At 37.3% G+C, this 26,228-nt stretch overlaps 1 protein-coding gene across 4 annotated transcripts in view; it reads right to left on the reverse strand.

Moving 5' to 3' along the window:
• Window positions 1-924: 924 nt before the first annotated feature.
• NHS (NHS actin remodeling regulator) overlaps window positions 925-26,228 on the reverse strand; it is a 372,824-nt gene continuing 347,520 nt past the window's right edge. For 2 of the 4 annotated variants that reach the window (XM_037046283.1, XM_037046285.1), the window contains exons 4-9: window positions 19,276-19,338; window positions 17,004-17,196; window positions 13,977-14,108; window positions 10,038-13,016; window positions 9,620-9,746; window positions 925-4,776 (exon numbers count right to left, since the gene is read on the reverse strand). In XM_037046283.1, the coding sequence (XP_036902178.1) occupies window positions 4,167-4,776; window positions 9,620-9,746; window positions 10,038-13,016; window positions 13,977-14,108; window positions 17,004-17,196; window positions 19,276-19,338 (4,104 nt within the window). In that variant the 3' untranslated portion in view covers window positions 925-4,166. The remainder of the gene's footprint in view (window positions 4,777-9,619; window positions 9,747-10,037; window positions 13,017-13,976; window positions 14,109-17,003; window positions 17,197-19,275; window positions 19,339-26,228) is intronic. The other 2 variants (XM_037046286.1, XM_037046284.1) reach the window with 2 other exon arrangements.

Here is a 26,228-nt window from a genome sequence, read left to right on the forward strand (position 1 = left end):
CCAGGTACCACAAACAGCAATCAACTTTGATCCTAAGTGTGCTCTTCATTAACGGAATTTGATGGGGGAGAGGGTCCTGGCCTTAGCAATGGGCTTTAGCAGTCCTGGTTTGGTGCTAGCAGACCCTGGAGTCAGATTTTCTGGATTGCAAGCCCAGCCTCAGCATTTAGTCTATGGCTTTGAGCAAATCAAGTAACGCTCTGTGCTTTAGTTTCCCCATCTGTAAAATGGGCACAGTGTGGGAAGTACATGAGTTAGAGTAAGCAAAGCGCATAGAACAGTATTTTTATACATGACTTTGCTATGTAATAAAGGGTACATGACATTTGGTGGGATATTATCTGTATCTAGCTCAAGGCTGTCTTGGAAGACGGCCTTATCTATCTTGGAAAGGAGGCACAGTCTTAGTACTTACCAGAAGCAAAGGTAAATATTTCAAAGTCAAGTCAGAAATCTTTTCCTGGCCCAGAGAGAGGAGCTACAAGGAAAGTATATCCAGCATTGGAAATGTGTTCTTTCTCCTCTCAAAAGAAAGCTAAATTGGAGCGAATTATAGAGACAGCATTATTATTACTATTTATTATTATTATTTTGCTCATACTTTTGCCATAGCAGTTGCCCTCTTTTATTTCCATTTCCCTGTAAAACGTGTGTGTTTAGGAAACCCCAAGAATGCAATTATATAACAATGAAGCGAGAAACCAGTTGTTTAATTGCAGTCACGTTTATTTGCAGTTTCTATACACACTTTCTAGGTAATCAAACTTTCCTGGTACATTTTTTGAGAGGGGTTCACAATAAAACTGTCACCATTTTTACTAAAAATAAATACAAGACTTAAAGTGTTGCACAGCTCTAAAATATACAAAGGCTTGAATTGAATGTAAACGTTGAAAACTTACAAAAGAAACCGTTTTTCCAACAATTTAAAAAGTTCATATTTACAATATTACAAAAATACAAAATGGATGCAAGTCCATAAACCATTGTCTTTTTGGCCAGCATGAACTGGTTCTAGTACCAAAATAGTTACACTTTAACCTTCTTTATAGTTTTAAATCTTTGTCATGATCTAGTTTTCTAAGTCTGCCACCACTGTAGCTAATGTACTCACTCACTGACCTTTGGCAAGAGCAAACAGTGTGTTTTGTTTGCTGTAACTAGTCCACGTCCTCTACTTAGCCAAAACAAACAAAAAAAATCCAAAAGGAAGGAAAAAGATTTCTCCCACATAACATAGACATGTTGTACAAACATTAAAAAAATGACCATCAGTGCAAACAACAGAAGAAAAGTTTGGATTGATGTTTTTCGCAATACCTAATGTGTGTACCCTGCTTCAAGATGGCAGTGATGTTGAAAACAGTCCTTCAAATCTTGGTCTTATATGCTATGTAATTAAGCCATGTAGAATATTCCACATTACTAAGGAATTCCTTGTTTTTTTTCCACTCAGTTTGTTACTCAATACTCTTTTCCACAGTGAACTTAAAATCCATCTTTATTTGGGTTTTTTAATCTATGAAATATAAAATAGAGCAACTCTGCTATAGGTTTTTAGAGTAAACAAAATAGGTAAAACTATAAGGGTTAGTTCTGTGATCATTACATACAGAAGGTATTTTATTGCCTCACAATTCAAGTCAATATGTATTTTAAAATATACATAGTACCATTACTTAAATTAACGTCAATAATAAAAAGGTGACATATTTATTAAAGCCAATCATGTTTTCTATTCAAGATATAGAATCACTTTTAAAGCCCACATACACCTTGCTTTATGCTTAAAAAACCCCTAACTATACAAAGCCATACTGCAAACGAACTGCTTTTATGAAAATTACAAAAGATCACCTATTGTGACTGGAAATGACTGTTTCTTACCACATTTGTCTAAAAACTTTGTTTTTTAAAATTTTGCCAAGTGTACTTTTCAAAGCATGAGAAAAAGATATTCATGTTTCCATGTGGTGTCAAACCATGCTGGTTTTTTTTAACTAATGGATTCCAATGAGAAATGATGGTCCATATTTCAAACCCCCAAATATTTTTCTTTCAATAAAAAGTATAACACCTTTTAAATGTTCAAATGTACCCTTTACCAGGTAGCTTATCTATCCCAGCACAAGAGTGTGCTAATGCACACACGTGCACATACATACATACATCCTCCCTCCTTTACCCCGCCACCCTCAGCACCCATTTTACATACAAGAATGACAAGAAATTAAGAAACACAGTTTGATAGTGAAAACAAATAGCAGAAGCCAGACTTGTTTTTTCTTTCTGGACAAACAAACAACCCAACAACAATCAGATTCTCTAGTTCTCAATCTGTAACATCTTAGAAAGTGTTTCTTTTGAAAGACAGCATGTTCTTAGATCAGGCTTTCTCCTTCATATTGCGTGAATTAAATCAAAACCACAACCCCCCTTTCACACATCCTACTTTCCCAAAAACCACTTGCATAAGCTTAAAGCCAGCTGCATATCAATTTATTGGTAACTCTGGTATGTTCTATCATTCTAATTGCATTCTCTTTTTATAGGTGATATCCCTCTTTAGTTCTTTCCACTCTCTACCTTCTCCCATTAAAAACATATTCTAAGTACATAACTGCTTATATTTCTGACATATTTCCAACATTAGCATCAGTTCATGTTAAAATCAGAGGTGTAAAAACTATTTTCAGATTTCAACTTGTAACTACATTTTTTCAGTTTTAAGACAAGAAAATTCAAGTAATTTCAAGTAATTCAGCTTGTTTCCCTGCCTTCATTTTATCAGAGCACTTGCCTGACATTTCCTTTCCCACCCACCACCCCTCCCCTTTTGCCATCAAGCAGATAGAGTAAAATCAGACAAAAACTCTGTTGCATGTAGAATTGTGAACCAGAGCTGTTCCCCATTCCCAGCTTAACAGTGAAGATAAATAATGCATATACACATACCTATTTCCCAACTACATTGTTCACAGTGTCATTTCTGATCATTTTTAGGTAGCACGAATCTCATCAGCACAGAGAGAAGCTTCACTGAAAACTCATTGCAGGTATTCACTGTTAAATTAACAGCTCTGTGGCATGCTTATGTTTCATTTTTGTTAAAGAACCTGGAGCTAATTGCTAGACTGTTTAAGGAGTTTTAAGAGTACAGTCTTTAGATTATGACTGTTTATGTCCTTAGTAGCCTAATATAAAACATAACCTAAAATTAACTAGTTTTCCCTACTCATTCTCTTTAAAGTAATCCACTGAAAAATTAAAGTTTAAAGGACACTGTCAAATGCTGTTGTTCAGGGCATTGTGTTGATAATGATGATTTCTCTCATTGATTAAAAAAACAAAAGCATGCTTTTCATTCTGTCCAAATTTCCACATGGCAAATCACAGCCACGTGATTACTACTATTAGCTTGTTTGGTACTGCAATTTGTCACAAAAATGGTTAGGTCAGAATTCATTATTTTAAATTAATCACATTTCAGTATATGACCTCAAGATTTATTTTATTTCACCAGTTTAAAATTCATATATGAGGTTTATCACTTAGAAATCATATTAGTGGACATTTAAATATGGTATTTGATATGAAAATGGTATTCACAGAATACAATTATTACACTTTATCTGTTGTGTTGTATAAACAGTTGGTGTGCAGTAGATAATTTGCCACATGTCCACTCGTCATTGATAAATCTATGTACACATTTTTATCAAAAATATGGTATTTACATGTGTGTAGTTCTTTCTTCTAAATTTTGCTTTAGTTCATTTTAATGTAAAAAAATACCAAACCTCCAGAGTAATTTCATCTTCTTAAGAATTATGACAGTGAGGGTTGTTTTCTGAATAGGCAGCTCTGGGAAAACTTTTTTTTAGGTTTCATGAAAAGCAGACATTTTAAAATCCTTTATTATCAAAAGGAATGACATTGGGTAAATCAAACTAAGCTAAAGAAAAATATGAAAGACAGTGCTACTTAAAAACATGGAAAATAATCAAGAAAGACCAAACGACCTTTTGTTTCCCCAGCAAATGTTTAGAAATTCATTGGTAGTAAGTGATGGTACCCCATGATGTGCTGACTTCCCTAGTCTTCTGTTCTATTCCCCCATCCTCATAAGGGTTTTGGCCTTTGACAGCCAGCCTGGCACAGGACACCTAGGTTGAGCTCTGGGAAGATCGGTCATCATGCGGGCTCCCATCAGAATTTTCTGTCTCACCCTCAGAGATAGCTTGCATGGGCGCATTGTACAGCCTGCAGCGGACACTGTAGCGGCTGCTGCTGGCCACAGGGGGGGCCCTGGAACGTCCAACCCTTGCTGATGCTGAGGTGGCAAAGTTCTTCGACGAAAACCCTTCTGCATTAACTCTTGGGGAGCATGGAGAGAGTGGGGACAATGCCTCAGCACCAGGTGCCCCCTGATGGGCTTCATGGGTGCTATGAGGGGACTCAGCTGTGAGGTCCCCAGGAGGTTTAGGTAGGATGGGACTCTTCAGGATCTCAGTAGCAGACATGCGGTAACTGGAATCTGAACGACTGCCTTTCTTGAGGAGTAACAGCTTAAACTCTTCGTTGGATGTGTTGGACTTTTTAGCATTTCGGTAGATGAGGCCAGGAGACCTCTGGCTGTTTTGGGTGGTCACATTGCTGCTGGGTGAAGTGACAGAACCCGTGTTGCTACTGCTACTGCTGCCAAGAGAAGCTCTTGATTTGCTTCGAACGGACATGTCTCCAGAATCTTTTCTTCCAAGTACTTTCCTCTTAGACCTTTTAAGAAAAGGAAGAATCTCAGTCCAGATACATTTTTAGGAAACCGAAAGTGTTAAGTCACACTCACAGATCTCCTTAATGAGCATTTTGGTGCACCCTCTATGATGATTGGATACCAAGTATCAGGGCCATGGAGATGAGGTAAGATACAGCCCTTACCTTATAGCACTAACAGCCTGAGGGAAATTCTCTGATAACCATTGGACATTAATTAGGTTCTGGAAATGACCATTTTAAATAATGGCTAATCTGGAGGCTAAACATTCCAGATGAAGACTTATTGAGATATTTTAGTATAAGAAAATATTGCTGTCTGATTCCAGGGGTGTCCAAACTTTTGGCGCCTGGGGCCACACTGAAAGAAGAAGAGTTGTCTTAGGCCACACATTAAATATACAAACACTAACAAGAACAAAAAATAAATCTCATAATGTTTTAAGTAAATTTACAATGTTGTCTTGGGCCACATTCACAGCCATCCTGGGCTGCATGTGGCCTGCAGGCTGTGAGTTGGACACCTCTGGTCTAGATGGTGAAGGAGTGTAGATGTTTCTTATTAAATCTCTCTCTTCAATTTGGATAAAATGATCTGATGTCTGGGGTTGGCTTCCAATGAATACCAGAAGAGCAAAGTAGAGGGATCTGTGGATGGGACAGGATTAGCCATAAGTTGCTGGTTAACAGGCTTGGATGATGGGTGTGTGTGTGTGTGTGTGTGCGCGTGTGTGCTGGGGTGGGGGTACAGGGGGTGCATTATACTGCTTAGTCTTCTTTTTAAATTCCTCCATATAAAATAATTTCTTACATGACCTTTTAAATAAATCAATCCATTTTGGGCTGCGAATAACATTGTCCATAGCTGCCTAGGAACATCAAAAGTATATTGGTCAGTAAATTAACTTTCTGTAAGGAGCTGAAAACATAAACCATACCTGGAATCTTAAAGCTCTGTACACTGTCAGCTATCAAGAAAACAAAATCAAAGGACACATGGACAATAATTAAGGTGGAGGAGGAAATGGGAGGGAGGTGGGGAGCACTGGAGGGGGCAGGGCAGGGAATATAAAACAGAAAACTGTACTTGAATAAGAATTAAATTTTAAAAATTTAAAAAAAAGAAAAAAGAAAACAAAATCATTTTAAGAAGATACAAATAAATGGAAGCATATACCATGCTCATGGATAGGAATGATTAACATTGTTAAAATGTCCATACTACCCAAAGCAATCTATAGATTCAATGCAATCCCTATCAAAATACCAATGACATTTTTCACAGAACTAGAACAAATAATCCTAGAATTTATATATAACCACAAAAGATACTGAATAGCCACAGCAATTCTAAGAAAGAAGAATAAATTTGGGGATATCACACTACCTGATATCAAACTATTCTACAAGGCTATATTAATCAAAACAACATAGTACTGGCATAAACAGATAGATAGAGAGATCAATGGAACAGAATGGAGAGCCAGAAACAAAGCCATATCTATATGGTCAATTAATCTATGACAAGGGAGGCAAGAATATACAATGGGGTAAAGACAGTCAATTCAATAAATGGTATTGAGAAAAATTATACAGAAATATGTAAAAATACAAAACGAGACTACCTTCTTACATCATACACAGGAAGAAACTCAAAATAGATTAAAGACTTAAATGCTCTTAGTAAGATTTTTTGGTTCACATCTCCCCAGGCAAGGGAAACAAAAGAAAAATAAACAAATGGAACTACATTAAACTAAAAAGGTTTTGCACAGCAAAGGAAACCATCAACAAAACAAAAAGACAATCTACAGAATGGGAGAAGATATTCAACAATGATATACCCAATAAGGGGTTAATATCACACAAAAAAGGAAAGAAAACCCACCAAAAAATCCAATTAGAAAAATGGGCAGAGGACCTGAATAGACATTTCTCCAAAAAGGACACACAGATGGCCAATAGACATATGAAAAGATGCTCAATGTCACTAATTATCATAAAAAAGCAAATTAAAACCACAATGAAATATCATCATCCCAGAATGGCTATCATCAATAAATCAACAAACAAGTGTTAGTGAGGATGTGGAGAAAAGGGCACCCTTGTGTGCTGTTGGTGGGACTGCAAATTTGTGCAGCCACTATGGTATGGAGGTTCCTCAAAGAATTAAAAATGGAACTACTTTATGACCTAGAAATTTCACCTCTGGGAATTTATAAAAAAAAATCTAAAACACAAATTCAAAAACATATATGCTTCTCTATGTTCACTGCAGCATGATTTACAATCTAAATGTCCATCAATAGACAAGTGGATAAAAAAGCTGTAGTACACCTACAATGGAATATTACTTGGCCATGGAAAAGGATGAAATTTTACCATTTGCAACAACATGGATGAATCTACATGGTATTATGCTAAGCAATATAGGTCAGATACAGAAAGACAAATACCATGTGGTTTCACTTGTATGTGGAATCTAAAGCAAAAATAAACAAACAAACAATAGAAACAGACTCAAAGATACAGAGAACAAACATGGTTTCCAGATGGGAGGGTGATTGGGGGGATGCTAAATGAAAAAGGTGAAGGGATTAAGGAATACAAATTTGCAGTTACGAAATAGTCATGGGGATGTCAGTATAGCACAGGGAATATAGTCAATAATGTTGTAATAACTGTGTTATGCACCAGGTGGATACTAGACTTATTGGGGTGATCACTTTGTAAGTTATATAAATGTCGAAGCATATATAGTATATATATGCATATATATATGTATGCTGTACACCTGAAAATAATACAATATTAAATGTCAACTAATTGAAAAAACAGAAAATACAAGTTAGAATATAATGTGTGTTTATAATGCACTGGAAAATATAAAGGAATATACTCCATATTTAATGGTAGTTATGTTACCATGACAGGATTTCTATTTTCTATGTTAAGTACTTTTTTGAAGTTTGAATTTTTTACAATTCAAGTCTGAATTGCATTGTATTTGCATGCAGGAAGAGGAAAGATTAAAAATATTTTCCCCTTAAAAAAATAATTCACTGTGCCGCACATAAACACATGAATACATACAACAGAATGGCCAATCTAAGATTATGAAACTCTGTAAATCTACCAAACAGGTACCTATCATCGTATTATTTCTCTTGATTAATAAACCAGCTTAAATTCAGTGAATCTTCAGCATGACTCAGTTCAATAATAACTATTCTAAAAATCCATAGGGTAGAGAAAATGTCAGTTTTGCAATTGGAAACCAGCCTAATTTGGGTTCACTGAAAACTATGGTTGTTATCTTGTGTATGCCAGTGTCCAGCACTCCAATAGGGTAGGAGTTTCAAGCTGACATTTGTTTTTAGCATCTACCATATTGTAGACACTAAAACATTCTTTTATCATGAAAACTGAGAATGTGAGCTATAATTGTCTCCATTTCCAGTAGGGGATTAAGTACAGAGGTTTTAACTGACTCAAGACTGCGTAAGAAGTGGCAGCATTGGGATTCCTCACTCTCCAATGGAGAAGCATGCCTAATATATACACAGAAGGTGTTTCTGACTGGCTTCTTTCAAAAAGTTGTTGAAGAGTACTGCTCCTTCTTTATGAGAAAACCACACCAAGAGAAAACCTAAGTTCCCTTAAAAAGTAGAATTCTGGAAAATACAATGGTAAGCTGCTTGCAAAGAACTTGCTTCAAAACGTGTTAACTCCATGAGGTAGAAAAGACAGTCTCTAAGTTTGTTTTTCCCTTGGGAGTGCCAGTTAAGTCACCAAGGCCTAGTGGAAGGCAGTCGCAGTTATGAAAGGAGTAGGCATATCATGATTGGATAGCTCAGTCTGATATGGGTTCAGTTTCTAAGGGCTAGTTCCTGCACTGTTTTTCAGTCACGGATTGTAGGGAGTATTCTTGCAAATATAGACACTGACCAACCACAGTGATGCAGGGGAAGGACGAGAGAATGTGAAAGGACAGCACTGACACAACACTGTCCTGGAAAAGCAGCGCAAAGGACATCCCCTATTTGAGGGATATGAAACGTGCATTTTAGAGAAGGCTGGTGTTATTAAAGAAATTTAAGTTTGGGGAAAAGAGGGGAAAAAAGGAACAGTGTTTACTTGTTCTGAGCTGTAATATAGGCAGGTTTGTAATATACTGTCTTGTCTCAAATTTAGGGCTCTGTTTAGTGAATCAACTTCCATTTCTCTCTGTTAATATAAGATTACAGCTTTGAGCATACTTTTTAGGTTCAAGAAATTATTTAAAATTTAGAGATTGCACTAGAGTTTGAGCTTTCACTCTCAATTACTAAACCAAATTGTTTTCGGATAAAAGTTTGAAACAGAATGTCTTTCCTAGGGGAAAAACATCTTCCCTCAGCAGTTCTTATGAAAGTCTGTCAATTAAGGTCAATCTAGCTATATATAAAGACTTATAGGCCCTGGCTGGTGTAACTCAGTGGATTGAGTGCAGACCTGTGAACCAAAGCATTGCTGGCTTGATTCCCAGTCAGGGCACATGCCTGGGTTGCAGGCCATATCCCCAGTATGGGGTGTGCTAGAGGCAATCATACATTGATGTTTCACTCCCTCTCTTTCTCCCTCCCTTCCTAAAAGTAAATAAATAAAACAAAAGTAAATAAATACAATCTTTAAAAAAAGACTTGTATTTCCCAATTTGAATACAAGTCTATCGATTGATGCTTTGAAAAAACAATTACTCTGTGCTTTTTTTTCTGAATGTACTACAAGTACACTAGTCTTTCCCATTTTTTCCATTTAATGAGAAGTACCATAAGAAGCAAAACCTTTCATATTGTTGCCTCACCTGTGAATTACTGCAAATAAATCCTCGGTTGTTCGAGGTTTGTTTGGAGACACAAACACACCTTCCACTTCAGTCTGAGAGTCTTCACTAAGTGGTGAAATCACAGAGTCATCATTTGGTGACGATTCTTAAATTAAGAACAAAAGCATCTTTAGGGGGAAGTTATCCAGCACAACTGCTGTGCTTCGCTGACTCAGGGAAGAAATAACAGTTACCTTAATGCCATTATTAAAACGCAAGAGATATCTGTCACAGCCTAGTCCCTCAAGAGCAAAAGTGTTTGTCTCAGTTGTTTTAATAAGTGTAAGGAAATAGTGGAGGGAACCCAACACCCGGGGCTCTACCATGTTATGGGGAATGTAAGAAAGAAAAATTTCAGGAAGTGCCATGAGACCCCTTTCCATAGTGACAAACTGACCTTTCAATGAAACCTCATCCACATTTCCTTGGGTCTCCTCTGCTCTGCTGTTATCAGAGGCACTTTTGGCTGAAATACCTGAAGCAATATTTTCCTGCTCAGAACATTTTTCAGGGTATAAATTTACAGTTGATAGCTCTGTTTCATAGCTGATATTCCCAGGCACTTTGTCATGGTGGTGGCTCATCGCAAGTTGATGCTTAAGTTGATTGCTTATGTCTGTGGCTCTAGTTGGTGAGTTTGACTGAGGTGTGAGCACATCCACAGACTCAGGGTAAGCAAGTTCCTCCTGATCTACAGAGGATGCCTTCTGGACCTGTACTAGGGCTCCATCTGGACCAACTCCATATTGTAGTATTTTACCTTCCAAATCATTTGGATGGGCAGTAGAGACCTTCTGAAATCCTTCTGTGAGAAAGTCACAATTTTTACTTGGTGTGTTTTCTGGAATAGGCTCACTCTCCACATGTATTTGGTCTTTTGTGACACTTGAATCTAAAAGATTGCTACCAGCTGAGGTTACTGTTTCTGGATCACAATGATTCTTCACATCAAAAGCACATTTTTTTTCTAACTGTAGTTTATCTGGTCCCATCTCAACTGCAGAGGAATCTAAAAAGGACAATATGGTGTCTTCAGTGGAGTACTGACGTGCTATTGATTTCTTAGCTATATGTGGCCTAATCTTACCTGGAGACGGGGCAGCCACTGTGAGAGTGCTTTGCTCTAAGTAGGGGAGTTCCATATTGTTGCCTTCTTTTTGCTTAACTTCTTCAGACTTACTGATTGACCTAAGGTTAACAGATTTCAGGACTGTTGGTGTAATTGCAAGGGACGGTGGAGGATTCGACTTCAGTGTTTCCCCTACTGTGTTCTGCTTATTATGACTAAAAACATGCAATGGGTTACGATGGTGAAATGGTTTATTCAAGACATGAAGAGCACTTAGGTCAAGATGGGTAGGAGGTATAATTGGAAGTTCAAAATCTTTACTTAGTGATAGAGCTCCATCTTTTAAAGAGGGTTGCTGTAGTGAGGATTTCCTTTCTGGGACTTTTGGTTTTCTTTTGCTACCTCCAGGAGACAATGGACCAGAAAAGAAAGCCGTAGGGAAAGAGGATGTTGGCGTTTCAGACTGGCTTGAGTAGCCACTTGATGGAGATGCTAAGCCAGCCAGCTTTTCTGGTGAAGCCAGTTTAAACTCACTATCAACAGAAGGAAGGGATGGGGTGGTAGCTCTTGATTCCGACTGGGATGTTTGGGATTCAGAGCTCTCTGGAGATTTGATGCATTCAATAACTGTGGTACCCGTAGCAGTGCTTGAATTAGATAAAGATCTGTAAGGATCATTTGTTTTCAAGTCATTTAGAAGCCAGAGGTCTGCATAGTGAGTTGATTCAGCACCTTCATCTTTGAATGGTGGAATATCTGAAGTGTCTAACTGAGGTTCCTTAATACAATGTTCATTCTGGTTAATCCAAGAAGGTTCCTGCTTGATGGAAAGATTGGTATTTTCCATTCTAGAAGGCGTGTTGGAGAAATCAAGAGGCAGCTTCATTTCCCTGGAACTGTGAGGCAGGAGCTGGCCACCACTAATCTTTGGTTCTTTCTTCTCAGAAATGTCTGCATTTCCATCAGATTTCCTCAATGATGAGCTCCTTTTAGGTGGGGTCGGCTTTGCCTTTGGTTTCCTGAAAGAGATGCTTGGTCTCCCCTGCCTTCTGTGGTCTAAGTACTCCTGCCAGGCACAGTCTGGAAGAGTAGGAGGAACTCCAATGCCCTGGCCATTCTCTGGGCCCAGAGCTGCATAGTGACAGACATAACTCTTACTACCTTTGAGACCACAGTCAAAGTGCATGGAGGTGTAGTAGCCTTCTGTGTCCACTGAAAAGTGAGAGCTAGTGTCAGCTTTGTCTGATGGAGACTTTTCCAGAAAGCTGTCATAAGTTGCCATGCTTGTAAAGCTTGGGCAGCCCAGGCTGTCTGCCTTGGGGCGCTCAGGACTAAAATCATGGTGGCAGGAGGCATCATGGTGGTGGTGTAGGTAATTCCACTCACTGTCACTTGTGTTGCTATTATTGGGGTCATCCAGAAGATCTGCCACCGTGGAGGTAAAGGAGTTTGCCCGGTGGCCTCTCACTTTATCCAAGTGGTCATTGTACTGCTCTGTCACGAAGACACTGGCATCCTCATTAGCATGAGGGGCCGTGTTTAGTGACAACTCTGAGTCACAGTGTGAAGAGCCAGTGAGGGGAGGAGAAGCTGCAGGAGGGATTGTCTCTGAGGTCTGTGAAGGGCATGTGGAGCTGCTCCCACTCCAGTTGCCACTGGATGACTGGTGGTCATCTTTCTGGTCCATATGGCTGCTGAGAAGGACACCAGCCATGGAAATGCAGTGGATGGGGCTCCCAAAGGTGTCTGAGTTGGAGGAAATGTCACAACTGCCAGAGTCAGCAGCCATTCGGGACAGACGTGACCTCCCCCTCTCACTTAACTTGTGCTGGGGGCTGTGAAGATGTTGAGAACAGGCTAGACCCAAAGCAGGCTGGTGTTCCTGGGCACTTGGGCTGCTGGGGACCTCGCTGCAATCATTAGGGGTTCTTTCTCGGTCACCCACAAAAGGCTCCCCCTCTTCATATGCTGAGGGTTTAGGACCAACTTTGGGCTCAGCATCTCCACCTCTATTGCCTTCCCGGGGAAGGCTCCGGGATCTTGTGCGGCTGCTCACTGCTGTGGTAAACATTGTGTCACCTTTATCTGCCAATGCAGAAATGTTGCCAGCGGAATGTGAAAGGGAAGCTGTAATGCTTTGACCTCTTTGAGCTCTGATTCTCCTTCTGGATGGAGCAGCAATCAGAATGTCCTCAGTTTGGCACTCTGAGTCCCTGGTTCCAGACCTTCTATTGACGGTGTTGGAAGGGTCTGGATTTGTGTGTACAATCACGTTCCTTTCCCTGGCCACGGGTGATTCATCAGAATCTAGGGCACATGGAAAGCATAGTGAGATATTTTATACAATAGCATATTAACAGACATTCTGAGAGACACTCACAAATCTGGGTGCTAGCATGTTGGAACTTGTTCGTACAGAAAAAAAAATCAACATATAAAATTAGGAGAATTTAAAATGCTTTGGATAATCTCTCTCTGTCTCTTCCTCTCCGTCTTTAGATAGATAAACAGATATAGATATATACACTATATAGATGTGTGTGTGTATATATATACTGAGAAGATATGCTTTTAGATCTTTTGTTAACTCTCTCTATGATATCAAATTACTTTGCCCTAATAAGTGACTACTATTTTTTTAAACTAAAGTCTATTTTAACTTCTTGGCCACTATTCAGTTTTATTTTGTAATATAAATACAATGATATAAAAATCTTAGAATTTACTGTAAGAAATAAAAGTCTTATTTATAAGAGGTGAGAAAATGGTAATAAACACAGGGAGAGATATCCTAAACTTTAACAGAAAAAATAGAAAAATGTCATCAAGAATATGATGTTATCAATATTTAATTTAGTATACTTAAGTTTTATCTTTTTCAGTTATTAATATCATAAAAGTCTCTTCAAATAAAGGTATACTTTCCTAAATGAATCTTTCACTGAATCTTGTTACTTTTTATTCCCAATTTCCACCTTGATAAAACTTTTAAAAATTAGCAGAATTAGCTGAAATTACATTTCAGTCATAAGACCTGAATGTATATGACTAAATCTATAAGGTCAAACCTTCTCAGTCAAGAGCAGAGACTTAAAAAGTCATATACCTGGCTTGCTGAACACAAAACAAATATACTCCACTTCAAAACCTCTACAAGTGACAACACTGACTTTTTTTTAAAGATGCTGGTTAAAGGTCAGCTTTTGTTTCATCTCCTTAAAATTAGCACCCAAGGGAATGTTGACAATAAACAGTTTTATACCACACCTATTTCTTGTTGGACTCTTCTGGGGATACCAGAGATGGTTTTCCTTCTCCTCAGTTTTCGTCTTCGTTGTAGTACGGATTGTGAGTGAACGAGAGAGCAGCGTATACTAGCCTCTCTGTCAAAACCAACTCCTGCAACCCACAGATAAATCTCATTAGCTGTTAGAAATGGCAAACATATTTTCATTTGCTTGGGACACAGTGATATTTATTGAAGTAAAGGAAGAGTTTGGATTAAGCCTGTAAACAAATATAAGGGAACCCTTATTCAGCTCTTATTTAAATATGTTGCAGTACATTAAGCTTTATTTCTGAATACAGCTCTTCACAACAGCTTGCACTGCAGAAAGTAACAGGCAAAGAAGGAAAATCCAAAGAACAAGGAAAGAAAAATAACATCAAAGAATAACCCTCACACAGAAATGACTCCTTAAGGACCTAAACCTTTAGTTATTACTATTTACTGCTCTATTTCTGAGCTCTCTAAAGCCAATATCTTTGCACAGTAGATCCATAGCCAAGATGTTAACCTGAATTAGTTCAGCTAAGATATCTTGACCTATCTCTTCATTAAAAGATCTTTGCATTTTTCCTCTCTACTCACTCTGCACCCCCCCCCCAAAAAACATACACACATGCTAGAAGGAAACAACAGCCTAGAGATTTTAAAAAAATAATCATGTAACTCCATCTACTTTCTTCTACTGTCTAAAATGAACACTTGTGTGTGTGTGTGTGTGTGTGTAAAATGTTCTTTTTTTAACATTTTTTATTGTTGTTTAAGTGCAGTTTTCTGCCTTTTCCTCCCACCTCTCCCCAGCACCCCAGCCCTCCCCACCTCCCTCTCCTGTTTCCACTCCCCTTGTTATTGTCCATGTGTCCTTTATACTTGTTCCTGCAAACCCTTCACCCTTTTCCCCTATAACCGCCCCCCTCCCCTCTGGTCCCTGTCAGCCTGTTTTCAGTTTCAGTGTCCTTGGTTATATTTTGCTTGCTTGTAAACTGAACACTTTTTAGTTTAGCACCAGTGTCTTATCACTGTATACTAATAATAAAAGGCAGCCCCCAGTTCTGCACTTAAGTGGATCTACCTTCTGTACCAACTGTAAATAAAACTGGAATTCCCAGTTGTTACAACATGTGTGTGTTTGCTTTAGTAAATACAGAGGGGAAATCACGATACTTGTTAGTCTCTCTCTCCATAACTACATTATGCACACTACATTCAGTCCTACCCAGTGTAGAATGCTGAGGGAGGAGGTGAGAACCCAAATTCATCTGGCATAGGCATATGCCATGTATTTTTAAGAGTAAGCTTTGCCTCAGGAAGACATAATACCAAAAGTGCTTTGGAATTTGGTTGTCTCATCATTTATACTGATTGTTAAGCATAGGGCAGGATGGCATGTAAAATCTTGTTCAGCTATATAATGAAGCAGTTTGAGTTTTCCTTAGCATCACAGTGACAACAGTTTGTAGAACTCTTTGAGAAATCTGTATGAACTATCACATGATGAATAATTACAATATTATCAGAGAATTTGTACTAATAAAATGTTCCTTTCTTAGTTCCAATAAAAAATTAAAATACTTCATTCTAATTATAATAATTTAAGAACATATGGCATACAGACAGACATTTTGTGCTATATGGGCATAATCAACAACTTGCTAATTAAAGCCCTTAAAATCAACAAATAATCCAGGCTTTAGTCTGAGAGCTCCTGAAACAAAGCAGAAGGAAAGATCTTCCCTTTTCCAGAATCACAAGGCCCATAATCAAAGAACTAAATTTGAAAACAAGATTTTACTTACAGTGCCATGAAGAAAGCACATGTTGCTAATAATCAGATGTCCCCAGAACTGAAAGTGAGTTTACACGGATGCCAAAATGATCCATTTTGACAGCTGAACTCCCCTAATTCATCCCCTTTAGATTATGGAAATCAGATAAAGCACACATCCCTAGAATAATTTGTCCTACAAGTTGAATAGGTCATCAGGAAATTTAACCCCAAGCTCACAACTAGTTGAACAACTAGAATTCCTTTTTTTTTAAAGGAAGGAAATAGCTTTGCCAGATACTAGGTCATCATTTTCTCCCTACTTTATGTGAGAGAAATTTGAGTAGGGTTAATAATACCTGTGTGTAAAATGCATCTCAAGCAACATGCAATCTTTAGTCACGTGGTACCAGGATGAAAATCAGTCATAATATGGCCATTTTGAAATTTTGAATAAATGAATAAATTAAATATAACAGAGACATTCCAAGAAAGCACAATAAAGAGATCATTTAATTTCCATCTTTGCAAGTTAGAATATTTTATAACATTATTTTACTTACAAAGATTACCATATCCAATTCTAGAATTTGCAATTGCTGCCAATAAACTTTCCCAGAAAAGTCTGGACAGGCTTGCATTCATCCTAGACTAATCTTCACTCTCAATACACAAGAGGAGGAAAGCAGAGTGCATGAAAGACAGGCTTGCTGGCTTTAGAGTAGAATTCAGCTTTCATCTATGAATCCATATACTTTTAGGTCAAAAATCCCTAAAATCACTGCAGAATTCCAAACAATATTTTAAACAAGCCTACCTTCACCCAAGGAAGCATGAAAACAGATTTTATACTTGGTCTACAGGATCATTACTTGCAGTTTTAGGAATCCAGAGTCTGCTGTTTTCTTTCTCGTGGTGCCATACATCATTATCATATGATTAATCACTGCTGCTCTCTCAATTATTTCAGTCAGCTATGGCCAAAGAACTATTTGGTGACTTTTTTTCAAAAAGAAACTATCCATCATTTACATAACAAGTGGGCCAATGAAACATGCAAATTGATGTTCAAAACCTGACAAAAGCATATTGAACATCTTCTGGGTTGTATTCTGATAAAAAGGTATTACTTGTTCACAAAGCAGTATTCTTAATTGGTACCCCCAGCAACATAGCTTTTGAACATATTTAATACACAGAATATTCTGACCCTCTTGCCCCTAAGAAAAAAATAGAATGATACCAGTGACATTGATGGGAATAATGCAAGAAGAAATCACTTGAGCATCTTGCTTCATCTTCTCCTCTGGTGTTGGGAGAGGTAGTGCTTTGCTCCAGTTGGTCTGCTTGTCCAGTGTCGAGGGGATATTATGTACTGGGTTTTTCGGCCTCTGCCCTAACATGACATCTGTATCTTCATCCTCCGGGGGATGGGACTGCAAATGAAGTACATTCAGACTCAACCATCACGGTTTATACATAAACAAACATATGAGGAATTTCACAGTTTAGTTAAGAAAGATTTGGTCAGAAACAAGCTTTTAGGTCAAAGGAAGAATTCCTAGAAATAATTAGTAAACACAACTAACTGAAAGTTGGAATTTCAATAGTCAAGCAACACAAAAGGAAAAAAATGAGTTAAATAAACATGCTTTTCAGGTCGAATGGAATTAAGAAGACAAGAAACAAGGTAGCCAGAACTTCAAACTGAAGAAAAATGTGAGTCCCTAATCCAGTGAGAGGTAGATCACTTTCTCTATATCCATCTCACCGTAAATTCTACTGAAAGTATTGAGAGCCCTAAATGACTAGGATCAAAGAGAGAAGATGATTTGGATGCCTATGAAATGTTTTGGAAAATGTACCATAAAACCTGGAGTCAGGAGACATTCCAGAACATATCATCTAAAGGACAAGCCACCCTAATTGAGAGGCTGGATTAAAAACACAAGGAATTAATTTTATTGCAGGACTATGGCATTTCTGAATAATATTTTAAAACCACTCTGGGTGGAGTGGGGGGAAGTTGTGGTGGGAAAATGGAGACAACTGTATTTGAACATTAATAAAAATGATTAAAAAGAAAAAAAAACACCCTATGCACATGGAAAAGCAAAAGTGAAAAATCTCCCCCCACCAACTATAGTGAAAAATACAAATGCCAGGTGGGTTTCTTTTTTCAAATTCAGAAGACAAAAACACTCCTTGTTTGTTTTGTTTGGCTTTGTAATGCTAAGCTTTTCTTCCAGCTGTGTAGTTAGAGGTTTTGACTTCTATATGACAATTGAAAATTCTCCACCCAAACCTTTCATATATATTAATATTGTCTAACTGATTTCAGGGTTGAGTCCCTAGCCCAGATTATTAAAAAGGCTCCATTCTAATTTTGGTTTCAGATGATTAAAAGTCCTACCTGTAGTTTCCACTACTGAAACTAGTTTTATTTCTTTCTAGAATTTGGATAAAGGTGGGTATTTGTAGAAAGTAATCTTTCCTCTTATTCTAGTTAGATTAGATTTTCATAATACTCTGTCCTAAAATCAGAACTATTAAAAAATTCTCTTATCCTCACATTTGGAAGCATCATGTCCTGTTAACTCAGGATTTCACATATTATCAAATGAATTAAGTCCCCTTAAAGAGAAGATCCCAGAACCAGTTGTTTAAACTAATGCCCAGCATTTGCTTACCTTGTTAAAAGTATCTGCAAAGTATCTGACAGGATATGATTTCCCCTCCTTGCGGAAAAAATGTGTTTACCATGAATGTTTTAGTAAAAACATTGCAACATTCTTTCTCTTTTCAGCTGTTTATTCCCAGGTTAGCAAATAACTCAAATAAAGTTGGAGCACAAAAGAATTTGTTTTCTAGGTAACTTCCAAAAAGGAAAAAAAAGTTTGGTGCATGCATAATGAGACAGAAAGAAGGGGAGAGAGCACAAGTAGCTGGAGAGAAACCCCCACCACCAGAGGTGACATTTTGTAGGGAATTCCTTCCTCGAATAACAATGGACTGGGAAACAAAGAAAGAATAGTGACCTGACTAAAGGCTCTATCCAGAAACCAAAAGCACTTTTTATTTAATGGTGACAGACAACTGACTGCCAGAGAATCCTTTTGTCCTGGGTTTTGTTTTTGTTTTTTTTTTGACTTGAGAAGCTGAACCTTTAGAGTTTTGATACATATAAAGCAAGTTGGATTTTTTTTCTCCCAACTACAAAGTCCAGGAGAAGAGTTAGGTGATGCCCATCTTGAACAGAGCCTTATTTGCAACTTAGAGGTGTGTGTGTGGGCAGGGTGGAGTAAATGGGGAAAAAAACCAATGCCATGACTGTCTAAATTATATTTTATTTAATTCAAGTTAGGGAAATACCTACTCTTTAAAGTGATTTGAAAGAATACCTCTTAGTTGGTTAGAAACAACAGAATTTGCCATAAGGTTAAAAGAGAACAAAAGTGAAAGTGTCTCTGGAGAGAGTGGGATAGGGTACAATGGAATGTTCTCAGAACCAGTACCTTTCTACTCCATGGGGTCATGTGGCAACATTCAGTGGGGGAGGGCGAACGGGTGCTGTTAAACTATGAACATGAAATGCAAAAAAAGAAAAAATTAAAACATGCACACAACACAAAGTATATACCCTTGCCTATGATATTAATGAATAAGTATAATAGTATAATGTCTGCTTTCCTCCCTCCCTTCCTTTCTTTTCTCCTTCCTTCCTCTCTTTCTCTCGCTCTCTCCCTTTCTCCTCCCTCTTTCTTTCTTTCTTTCTCTCTCTTTCTTTTTTCTCTCCCTCCCTCCCTCCCACCCTCGCTTCCCTCCTTCCCTCCCTCATTTTCATTTCATGAGAAGTCACATACATAGGGGTTAACAGCACAGTGAGTACATATCATACTAGACTTAGAAGAGTCTTGGTACATAATAAGCTCTATATGTTAGCATCAGCTACTACTACCACTATTATTATTACCCTTACTTTGTAACTGTGAAAAATCTGTGAAATTGTTTTTGCAAATTGTAACTTTCTATCTTTTGTATCCCGATCCCATTTGCTAATTTGGGAAAGACTGAATTATTTTCTTTCCTTAGAGTGACTTTATTTTCCTATGAACTACTTGGAAGAAAATTCCATGTGTATAAATTCCTACTCTGGACTGTTTAAAAATTGCTTCTTCCTCATATTCATAGACCGTATTTGACAACAGGGCCAGTTTTATGGAAATGTAACTCTTGCAGTTGCACAGGACTCCGCCCTGAGAAGGACTCCACACTTGATTTAAAGCTGTCACTATGCTGATATTCTTAAGATTTTGAGTAAGGGGCCCTGCATTTTCATTTTGCACTGGGCCCCACAAATTATGTAGCCAGTCCTGATTGTAGAATAATTTGGTAACTAAAATCTCCTTTTCAGGATCTACTGAGGAAGACTTTAAAATTCTTTTAAATTCTACACCATGTCAGCATTGGATTCAATTAGGCATCTATTACAGCACTTTCCATGTAGCAATGCTTTAATGTAACATGAATTATCCCTGATGTGTCTTTTTCATTTATTAAGTTACAAATTTCTAGAGGTCAGGAGCCATATTTCATTTTCCTTTCAGACTTCTGTGATGCCAATAAAATGATTCCTCATTGTAAGAGCTCTAACAAATTATTTGTAAACTTTAACAATACCAGTTCTGTGTTTTTTTAACAGTGATGGGAAACCCAAATAAAGTAAGGATCATGCTCAAGACCTCAAGTAGAAGCAGACACCACAGAATCCAACAAAACCTACCCTCTTAGTGAAAATAGGTGAAAACAAATAGATAAAACCACAAGCAACCATTACTTCCACTGAAGGCTCAATTCTAGTTATTATTAAGCCTATAGCATAAATACATTTGTAGGGGGGGCAATCAAGTTCTAATACTATTCTAAGTTTCTAAATTTTAACTGACAGGGTTGCTCACTAATTTTTAAGTACAGCAAACGCCATCTCCTCAAGCATAGTTAACTCTGATCTAGACCTTATTTAAGACAAATTATTTTGTAGGGTCTATGGCTCCCCCACTGAAAGTGATCATTTTCATAGATATGATATACGTGGCCTGAGTCCAGATACTTTAACCTGGCTCTCTCATAAGAATCAGTCACAGATAGTTATGTGCAGGTAACACACTGGGGTATACAAAGTAGAGAGCAAATTCATAAAAGTAGGAAAAAGGGAGCTTGAAAACAAAGGCTGCATGGTACAGGAATTTGTTTCCAAGAAACCAAAGGCTTTGGTGTCTTACAAAAGGATTTCAAAAAATCAAATAGCAGAAAACTACAGGGTAGAAAACATATTAATGATATTAATATATTAATTCTGGTAGTTTGTCTTATGTCTCCTAAGTCAGCTCTCCTGACAAGTATTTTTTTCCAGGAGTGTGAGATGAGGAGTAATTTATTTTTCATCTGTTTGAGAACTGGCCGCCTCCATCACATTAAACAAGCATGAGGTAACACCTGGAAATGACTAAGGATAGCAAATCCAGAGAGAGAGAGAGAGAGAGAGACAGACAGAGAGAGAGAGAGAGAGAGAGCAGACTGTTTAGTTTGGGTCATCATAATTAAGTCAAGGTCTTTGTGTGTTACATTCCATAGAAGATTCCTTTTCAACTCATCAATCTTGCCATTATTTTAGTAGTTGCTCCAACCTCCAGCTTGTGAGGGCTGAAATTAGGTACTCTTAAGCTTGTGTGTGGAAGGATTACATTTTTTTGATTCTACCACCTAAACACAAGCACTTAAGTCCTTGCAGATGGTCTGTCGATTTAGAGTATTTTGATTTATAATATTAAAATGGGCTACGGTTTTATTTCTGCCATGAATTAAACTGCCTTGGTGTAATGTTTTAAAGCATCATCTTTCCTGGGTGTTTAGTCAAAGGAAGTAAAATTATTTTTATTATTTTCAATAAGATTTTTATATGGTGAATGCAATGATCAGTTCATAGATGTTTTCTAAATCATCTATGAAATAAAACTGCAAAAGAACTACTACCTCAGGTCATGTCTACATGGCTCAGCATGCTACTCAATGGGTGCAGATGCATAAGGTTAGGAAAGGCTACATGCTGATCAAATTTGTATGAACTGAATTATTCTTTAAAGGCTCTATTTAAATAAACCCTATTGCTTATTCAGGGTAAGACTTGTACAGGCAGGAACCATTTCTTGTTCATAACTGTATTCCTACTGTCTCAGTAATGCTCAATAAATATTTGTTATACTGCTAGGCCCCCATGTGCCTGGAATAAGCAAACAAAAAATCCTCTCTCAAGGAATAATATCAAATTATGTCCACATAATAATTTTTCAGTGTAACATCCAGCACAAAGTCAGAGGTAATGAGGCAAGGAGAAGACAAGACAGCATGAGCAAGAGGCATCTCAGATAACAGATTGTAGAAGCAGACCCATAGGGACTCCTGCTTTTGGAATTACCACTCCATGCAGGAATAGCAGTGAACAATCCTGGCTTCTCCAGAATAAGTGTGTGGGAAGATTGTTAGACCACCCATTCATTCATTCAAGAACATTTCTTTGATGAGGGTAAAAATCAGCCCCAGTGGAGACAGATTAAACATATCTCCCTCATGAGTATACGCATATTCACTGTACAATTCTTTTGGCTTTTCTGTTATTTTGAAAATTTTCATAATACAATGTTGGATAGAAATGAAAACAAATTTTATCCTTTCTTTTCCAGGTTGCCATTCTGACCCTTCTACCACTGATTTTGAGAGGCCTCAGAGTTTAAGTACCACCATTTTAGAATCAGCCACTACCAGTCATACCCATCTTGTCCCTAACAGAAGATACTTCCTTGATGTTTCATCCCATTTTTGTCTCTGCTCTGGCCCTTCAGCTATACCCTCAAATCCTTTCCCTAGCTTCCCATGACTCTGCTTCAACAAAGGCTAGAGTTATATTTATAGAAATGTGTTAAGAACAAGAAATGACAGACATTATACTCAAAAGCAGTCAAAGGCATTTCTTTGGTAATAAAGAAAGAATATTTTCCAAACCCAAATCTTTTTTTATGGTGAATGTGTGAGAAAAATTCATTTATTTTGTGGCTATTTCTCCAAATATCTCAAGATTTTCCCTATCCTTTCTCTTACTGCCAAAAGAAAAAAAAATCATCCCTCCACACTTTACTTCCTTTTTACATTTTATTTTATATGCTGATGGGGGCTTATTTGCTTCAAAACTTTCCAAAAGACATCTGTTAAAATGTTGTGGGTATTGTAGCAAGAAATGTTTTGAAAAATTGGCTTTGGTTTGTGATCTAACTGATGCCACATGGCATTTATAGGAGTCGACTTTCAGAGCTTAATACTATCATGCTGTCTTAAACGTGAGAAATAGTAAATGGCAAATGGATGTTATGGTACATTTGAATACAGGAATAAAACCTTAGTTTGAAGATGGCTATTGCAAAGCACACTGGGTTCTTAGTGAGGTGATCTGGGATATTATTCTCATTCTACTCTGAAGCTTGTTTGTCCTTAGATCAAGTCCCCACATTTCTGCACAGCTTATGACCTGTCTGTGAGATGGAAGGGAACTTGTTTGCCTCACATTTTTCTTCACCGGAGTGTTTGTATGAATTGTACATAAATATGAAGTACTTTGATCCTTCTGAAGTCTTAAAGAAGTCTGGAGATACCTTCTTCACTTATCACTTTGCTGCTGCAATTACATAGCACTTTTATTCCCTTGAGATTTTCCCAAAGTTTCATACTATCTGGCACTGTACTCTTATCTTCCAAATATGCTTTATAACATTATTTTAAACTCATACTGTGCTTCTCCCTTTCTTCAGCTTCAATATTAACAAACTGAGCAACCATGGGGGGAAATGATGAGGTAGAATAAAGTTTAGGGGACATCCTATGTTTTCTATGTCCCAAGTCTTTCTTCCCTTTCCTGGTTTGCCTTTCACAGCTAGGGCCTTCATGCTCCCCCAAAAGGCCTGAATGCAGCAACTCCCAAGGGCCCAAACCCTTCACACTGTACTCCCAGCCAGCTGTAAGGCTAGAAAGAAGCCCACAGATGCACTCATATTAACGTGCTGAGAACTCCTAGTGATAAATCCGAAGGAATAAATCTCTGAAGCACAATTCTGGACAGTGGCTATAGGCTAGTTATAGGGCCATTTAAAAACAGGTGCCTACTGGGTGGTTCTTTTAACCATGTTTTATATTAATATCTATTTAAAACAATAAAATGCATAACTATTCAGAGAAAATGGCCTTATTATCACTGATAAGTCTGCTTTTCCAAATCACACCTTTAATTTTCTTCCCTAACTGATAGTGCCACCAAAACATCCTCAATTCTCTGGACAAGTACTTTGCAAAAGAAAATATACAAAATACAGTTATAGTAGGGAATTTTAACACCCCATTGATGTTAATGGATAGATTTTCCAGACAGAAAATCAACAAGGAAAGAGTGGCCTTAAATGACACACTAGATCAAATGGATTTATTTGATTAATATCTTCAGAGCATTACACCCCAAAACAGCAGAATATACATTTTTTTCAAGTGCATATGGAACATTTTCTAGTATAGACCACATGTTAGGGCACAAAACTAGTCTCAAAAAATTTAAGAAGACACAAATCATATCAAACATCTCCTCTGACCATAATGGTATGAAACAAGAGATTAATCACAAGAAAAAAATGAAAAACACTCAAAGACATGGAGGCTAAATACCATGTTAATTAAACAATGAATGGGTTAACAATGAGATTAAGGAAGAAATCAAAAGGTACCTTGAAACAAATGAAAATGAGAATACAACAACTCAAAAATCCATGGGACACAGCAAAAGCAGCCCTAAGAGAGACATTCATAGCGTTACAGGCGTACCTCAAGAAACAAGAAAAATCTCAAATAAACAATCTAACATTACACTTAAAGGATCTAGAAAAAGAACAACAAACAAAGCCCAAAGCAAGTAGAAGAAAGGAAATAATAAAGATCAGAACAGAAATCAACAAAACAGAGTCTAAAAACAATGCAAAAGATCAATGAAACCAAGAGCTGGTTCTTTGACAAGATAAATCACATTGATAAACCTTTAACTAGAATCATCCAGAAAAAAAAGAAAGGCCCCAGATAAATAAAATCAGAAATAAAAGAGGAGAAGGAACAACTGACACCACAGAAATATAAAGGATTATAAGGCAATATTATGAATCAATATATGCTAACAAACTGGACAATCTGGAAGAAATGAATAATTCCTAGAAACATACAATCTTCCAGAATTGTATCAAGAACAGACCAATTACAACTAATGAAAATGAAGCAGTAATAAAAAAAAACTTCCAACAAACAAAAGTTCCAGACTGGATGGCTTCAAAGGTGAATTTTACCAAATATTCAAAGAAGAAGTAACATCTGTCTTTCTCAAACTATTCCAAAACATTTAAGAGAAGGAAAACCCCCCAAGCTCATTTTACAAGACCGGCATTATCATAATTCCAAAACCATTTAAAGACAGTACAAAGAAAGAAAGCCATAGGTCAACATACCTGATGAACATAAAATATGTTAAAATATTCTCAACAAAGTATTAGCAAGCCAAATCCAACAATACATTATAAGATCATAAACCATGATTAAGTGGAATTTATTCCATGGATGCAAGGCTCATACAATACCTACAAATCAGTTGACATGATATATATCACATAAACAAAATGAGGGATAATCTTATGATCATATCAATATAAGCAGAAAAACCTTTTGACAAAAAATCCAGCCCCCACTTATGGTAAAAACTCTCAGCAAAATGGGAATAGAGTGAGCATATCTCAATATAATAAAGGCCATATATGACAAACTCACAGCTAACATCATACACAATGGGGAAAACTCAAATCATTTCCTTTAAGATGAGGAACAAAACAAGGATGTCGACTTTCACTACTCTTATTCAACATAGTATTGGAAGTCCTAGCCACAGCAATCAAGTGAGAAGAAGAAATAGAAAACATCCAAATTGGAAAGGAAAAAGTAAAACAATCATTATTAATGGATAACATAATACTGCATATAGAGAACCCAAGGATTCCATTAAAAAAAAAACTACTAGAACTGATAAATAAATTCAGTAAAGTAGTAGGATACAACATAAATCTCCAGAAATCAGTTGCATTTTTTAAATTTTTATTTTTTTCCACATTTTTAAATTGTTGTTCAAGTACAATTGTCTCCATTTCCCCACCCCCCAGTACTCCCCCCAACCCTGGCCATCTCCACTCCCCACCCTTGATTCTACCCTCCTTTGGTTTTGCCCATGTGTCCTTTATACATGTTCCTGAAAACCCTTCTTCCCCTTTTACCCGAATTTTCCCCTCCCACCTCCCCTCTGTTTGTTCTTAATGTCAATGTCTCTGCTTGTATTTTGCTTGCT

The sequence above is a fragment of the Sturnira hondurensis genome, unplaced genomic scaffold, assembly GCF_014824575.4.
Source record: "Sturnira hondurensis isolate 20B ecotype Veracruz unplaced genomic scaffold, ASM1482457v3 Scaffold0005220, whole genome shotgun sequence".
In the NCBI taxonomy this organism is placed as follows: Eukaryota; Metazoa; Chordata; class Mammalia; order Chiroptera; family Phyllostomidae; genus Sturnira; species Sturnira hondurensis.